This window comes from Gorilla gorilla, chromosome 1 (genome assembly GCF_029281585.2).
Source record: "Gorilla gorilla gorilla isolate KB3781 chromosome 1, NHGRI_mGorGor1-v2.1_pri, whole genome shotgun sequence".
NCBI classification, from domain to species: domain Eukaryota; kingdom Metazoa; phylum Chordata; class Mammalia; order Primates; family Hominidae; genus Gorilla; species Gorilla gorilla.
The window spans coordinates 64,596,893-64,603,092 of record NC_073224.2 but is presented as its reverse complement, the minus strand read 5'-3'; the positions used below and the strand labels follow the sequence as shown (position 1 = coordinate 64,603,092).

General features: G+C 32.5%; 1 protein-coding gene across 1 annotated transcript in view; it reads left to right on the top strand.

Annotated features, from left to right (window-relative positions):
* Positions 1 to 279: 279 nt before the first annotated feature.
* RGS18 (regulator of G protein signaling 18) overlaps positions 280 to 6,200 on the top strand; it is a 29,539-nt gene continuing 23,618 nt past the window's right edge. Inside the window, exons 1-3 of the mRNA XM_004028068.5 lie at positions 280 to 574; positions 1,039 to 1,140; positions 2,202 to 2,263. Of these exons, the coding sequence (XP_004028117.1) occupies positions 456 to 574; positions 1,039 to 1,140; positions 2,202 to 2,263 (283 nt within the window). The 5' untranslated portion in view covers positions 280 to 455. The remainder of the gene's footprint in view (positions 575 to 1,038; positions 1,141 to 2,201; positions 2,264 to 6,200) is intronic.

Below are 6,200 nucleotides of genomic sequence, written 5' to 3'. Positions count from 1 at the left end.
TTTAAGAACTGGAGAAAGTATCTCCTAATGTTTGATATAATACTTTGCCATAACACATTTTAACACACAGTCCACACATTTAAAAACTTTTTGAAAAGTTCCTGTGGGAAATGACAGTGTTATTTGAGTCTATTAAAGCATCATTCTGGTTGCGCAAACTTGAACGAGAAGTTGCACTGTGGTAAGACTAGTCTTTATCTTAGAGACCAAGAGTCATTTTGCAAATTTGTGGTATCATTTCCCTAAACAACTTAGGACCAAATTGTACTTCATTTCCTCAGTTCTGCATTTCTGCAGAGACAGAAAGAAACACAGCTCTTGACTTCTTTTTTGTAAACATTACTGTAAGAGTTGTGATAACTTTTTATTCTACTATGTATATGTATGGAATAGTATTAATAAATGAACTAGGGAAGGATGTAATAAATTAGACATCTCTTCATTTTAGAGAGAAGATGGAAACAACATTGCTTTTCTTTTCTCAAATAAATATGTGTGAATCAAAAGAAAAAACTTTTTTCAAGTTAATACATGGTTCAGGAAAAGAAGAAACAAGCAAAGAAGCCAAAATCAGGTAAAATTATACAATTTTAAGTCAGCCTTATACTTTTAAAAGCATAATTGAGGTTGAAGATTCATTACCTCTTGTTTTTGAACTATTGGGTGGAAAATATATTGATTGTATTGTTATAATTTGGGAAAAAAACACCTTTTTATTTCTTAGGTTTAAACAACAAACTGTGAAATCTAAAGTGTTCTCATTAAAAAAAAAAGTGTAATAATTTTAGCCACATAGAGGAACAAGTGCAATCTTTATTGAAATATAATCTCAAATACTTGATTGTCGGTGAGCAAAAGGAGAAACATTTTCGTATGTTACCCTAATTCCTCCACAAATACAGTATTTAAATGGGATTCATGAGTGTGTGGGTATGGGTGGGCGTGGGTTTTTACCAACTACAAAATTTTCTGGTAGTCAGCAGGAGAGATTTTAACTGTCATCTAAATTGTCCTGACATGAAGGCCTTTTTATTACAGAGCTAAGGAAAAAAGAAATAGATTAAGTCTTCTTGTGCAGAAACCTGAGTTTCATGAAGACACCTGCTCCAGTAGATCTGGGCACTTGGCCAAAGAAACAAGGTGAATAAATTTTCAGTATTTTGAGGAAGATTTTGCTGATTCTATCATTAAAGATTTAAGAAAAATGCAATTAGGGATTTCTGATTTATTGAAAATTACACAGCAATATAAGGAAAGTTAGAAATTTCATTTGAAGAGACTAGAAACATTTCATAAAATTAAATCACTTGAATTAAATCGCTTGAATTGAATAATCATATGAACACTTAAAGCTGCTCTTTTAAAATTATATACCTGTCAGTTTTAAATGATATATTTTACTCCTTATAACCTGATAAAATGCTCATTAATTTAAGAGTTTTCACAATGCAATATTGTCATAGCAGAGAGCTAGTCATCTCTTTCTTCAGTAGTTTGAAAAAACACCCGCATTATAGCAAGTAAAGCACAAATAATGTCTTTTAATACTTAGCATTTATTTAATTCAAAAAGAAAATGCAAAAACCTTATATACTAGTTTCATACAAATTCTTCCAAATTAGAGTATAATAAAAAAGATCTGAGAAAATATATTCAATTCTCCACATTATCAACATCTCTAGAATATTTTTTCTATTAAAATATCTTATATTTCTTATCCCTTTGAAACTTTATTAGTCAAACTTCCTGTATCCGTTTTAAAAAAAAAATTTGCAGCCTAGTGTGGTTACAGCTTCAAGGAAATTGCAGTATAATTTTTTTTTTAACTGAAAGATACTGTGAGTTTAGTTTTTTTCTACTTGCTGAATTTAAACAGATAGTTGACCTGATTTCTTTATATTTGTTATCTGTGTCTTTTAACCTAAAAAAGGATTAATTTTTAATTAAAAAATAAAACAACTCACATATCCATGAGAAAAAAATTAATGTTATTTCAACACATTATTCAACAGACAAATTCCAAAAGAAAATTGAACAATGTTTTCAAAGTTTCTAATGTAAATACAATTTTCATTATATTATAATCAAAGGAGAAACTGTGAAATATAATTGAAAAGAACAGTAAAATAGCATATGTTAGAACAGATTCATAAACAGACTTTCTGCACACTCCATTATAAAACATTTTGTTTCTTGTACAGAGTCTCCCCTGAAGAGGCAGTGAAATGGGGTGAATCATTTGACAAACTGCTTTCCCATAGAGGTTAGTGGTACTTTCACCAAATACTTTGTGTGCTTAATGGAAAATTACACAAACTATGCATGTAATTATCCGAAACAATAGGTCACAAAATTTTTGTCTGATTGTTAATTTTCAGTAATTCAATTTTCTGATCAACAGAACTAAATAATAGAAAAGTCAAATAATGGAAATTTTTTTAAAAGTCCTCATTTTGTTTAGAATTACCTACTGTGGATGAAATATTAGTTATTTATACTGTAGCTAGTTTCAGTTTTTAAATTTTTCCGATTTTTGAATGAAATCTTCGGTTTTATCAAATTCATGATTAACAAACTATTCATGTTAGTTTCATTGTTCAAGGATTAAAAATATAAAGTAATTCTTTCAATGGACATACAGGAAACCCACATAAACACAGTTTTTTTTTGTTTGTTTGTTTTTGTTTTTTGTTTTGAGACGGAGTCTCGCTCTGTCGCCCAGGCTGGAGTACAGTGGCGCGATCTCGGCTCACTGCAAGCTCCGCCTCCCGGGTTCACGCCATTCTCCTGCCTCAGCCTCCCGAGTAGCTGGGACTACAGGCTCTCGCCACCATGCCCGGCTAATTTTTTTGTATTTTTAGTAGAGACAGGGTTTCACCGTGTTAGCCAGGATGGTCTCAATCTGCTGACCTCGTGATCCACCCATCTCAGCCTCCCAAAGTGCTGGGATTACAGGAGTGAACCACTGCGCCCCGCCCCATAAACACAGTTTTAAAAAAATTTTATAAATTCTTCATTCTGTACTTCGTATCAATTGTCTATTTTTAAAGCAGAATTTTGTAGAAATGTTGAGAATCGAGTATGTATTTAAGGTGGAGCTTTGTCTGTGAGATGGAGGGTGAGGACAAGCATCAAGGCCTCATTTGACTCTGGAACACTGTTATAATATAGCATGGCTTAGGAGGCAGGCTCCCTGGATTGCCACTCTTTAGGGTCAATTTACATAAGGTAGCAAGTGAGTGAACTTTGTTATCTTTATTCATTTTATGCTTTCTTTCAGATAGAAAGACTCACATGAGCAGGTGATGCAGCTAGGTAATCACAGATTTATTATTCTCCACCCTGAACTTGTCAGAGTCTGCAAAAAAAGCAATGCTTTATCATTACCAAACATCCACCTTAAGCCCACAGCTTTTTTTTTGCACTTTAAACTTGTCCAGTTTCTCACCTTAGTCTTTGAAATACAATCATTTCCCAGCTCTTCCCAGACCCTTCCAAGATGAGGTTAGCCAGACTACTCTAACTACTCCTTGTAGCGTTGCCCGTGTCTTTCACAATTTTAAGGTGTCTACTGGAAGAAAGGATTCCTGTTGCCAGGACAATTGGGAGTGGAATATTTGTAATTCACCCTCAAATACTGTGCTCCATTTAATGTAACAACAACTTTTCTTTTCTGACATATTTTTGTTTTGTTTTGTTCCCTTCCTTAATTGTCCAACTCTTTATAAGGTCTTGGTGACCTTTTCATGTTCTTCTGAATTTAGTGATATAAAAATTCTATATCTGTAGATGATACCTGAAAACTTTCCCTCTGCCAATGAAAGTAGATGGCTGCCTCTGAATTGTAATATTTATAGGTAGAGAAATCAAGGCTTAAACTTAGTTAAGGATGTAATCAATGAGAATGGAGAGTTGTGGTAAGAAAGTTTGTGCTGACAAAGTTTAACTTGTATTCCTTATATTTCACTCTAAGACTAGCTACTATCACTTCCTGTTTTGGGGAAAAGTAACTTAAACAGCCTTCCTCAACTACTGTACTCACTTTTCTTCATTTCCAGTATATGACAATTCATTTTTTGCTGTTTTTTGTTTGTTTTTGCTTTCTTTTCTTTTTTTTTGGTTTGTTTGTTGTTTTGTTTTGTTTTGTTTTGTTTTTGTGTTTTGAGACAGAGTCTTGCTCTGTAGCCTAGGCTGGAGTGCACTGGCACAATCTCAGCTCATTGCAACCTCCACCTCTTGGGTTCAAGGGATTCTCCTGCCTCAGCCTCTGGAGTAGCTGGGGTTACAGGCACAGGCCACCACACCTGGCTATTTTTTGTATTTTTAGCATATTGGTCTCGAACACCTGACCTCAAGTGATCCACCCATTTAGGCCTCCCAAAGTGACGGGATTACAGGCGTGAGTCATCGTGCCCAGCCCCAGTATACAACAATTTCTAAACTATTGTTAAAATTCTTGCCAAATCTATGTCAAACTTGCCCCGTACTCACTTTCTTGCTCCCATTGTTTTGGTTCAGTTTCAGATATGCTCTTTATAGATTAATTACAATAACTTGTGTAAAACTTGCTTCCATAATTCATGTCCCCCAAATGTGTTTATTTTAAAATCTCCTCTTATATTCAACATTTTGGTACTGCACTGCCCTTTAGACTCTTCACCAGTCAGAGAAGGAGAAAAGAAAACAAAACAACAACAACAACAAAAAAAGAGGACTGGGATTAATTTCTTTATAATATAAGTATTTATTAGAAGGAAACATACGTCTTTTCATCTGTGGATTCCTAAACTTAGCACATCCCCTGGAAAAGAATATAACTGAATTTGTTTCTAGAAGTTAGTCCAGAGTTCCAGTGAAATTCGAGTTTTAGTTTTCTCCTAAAACATAAATGGTCGTATAATCTTAGCTAAGCTTCCTAATCACTCTGACTTTCAGCTTCCTCGACTGTAAATGAAGATAATGTTTTTAGCTCCAACAGAAATAGATTTCTGTCAGGATTAAATGAGATGATGAATAAGAAACCAATAAAACTTGGACACTACAGAAATGTCAATGATTGCTGCTATTATAAAAAATAATATTTACTAACCAGCTTAATAATCTTTTTTTCTGTTTCCAGTCTACTTACAACTGGATGATGATCAATTAGAGGGTTAAAATTTCAATTGACAATAACATATAGACAGGATTTCTTTCACTTAATGAATTAGTATATAATAATTTCATCATACTTTCATTACTCACTCAAAGCATAGAAAGATTTAGCAGGATGATTAGTCCTACAGAAAGTCCTCACCTAGCATTCTGAAATCTTTCTTCTTTAAAAGTGGTAAAAAGCAAAAGGACAAAATCGAATTTTCTACTCTCCCTTTTCTCTACTGGTAATATTGAAGAACAGTAAACTATCTGCAATTTAAATCAAGAAGAGACACATTTAAAGAAATCAGCACTGACCCACTGGATATTATCACCTGTCATGATTACAATGCTAAATATATTATATTGAATTCACAGAATTTATATTACCAGTATTATTTTACTCAATCTCCCCTAATCCAATTATTTTTTATTACAATGCTTATAATAATATTAAATTGTAAAACTTAAAATAATCACCTAAAACAAGCCTTTTGTTTGCAGTGGTTAAATTCAGTTTATTTCTATTTATTTGACTCTAGTAGAAAAGTGTGTGTGTGAATATATATATATATATATATATATATATATATATATATATATTTAAAGAGAAAGATCCTACACACACACACACTTCAAGAAAGACATTGCTCTATCAAATTTTATCAAATTTCCTTTTATAAAATTTTCTTTTATAAAATTTTATAAAATGCATACTTTTCTCAAATTCTGTATGTTATGTCTATTAAAAGGAAACAAAATTTATTCAGTTTAGTCAAATGAGAAATGAAGTGATAAATCAAACCAGATACAATGGAAATTTGGGTATTCAATTTGACAAAAACAGTTAATATTAGAACCATCATAAACCGATTATTAGCAGTTTTAGGAATGAAACCACAGGATGGATGGTTTTTACCCTAGATTTTAGGGGATTAATCAAAATTCACTAGCCGAGCAAGGACAGAAGGAGACCATCCAAGCAAAGAATCAGTATAGGAATGGGGCGTTAAACAATATAATTTTTAACAATATAATTTAGTTAGGGAATTAAAACCAAATAA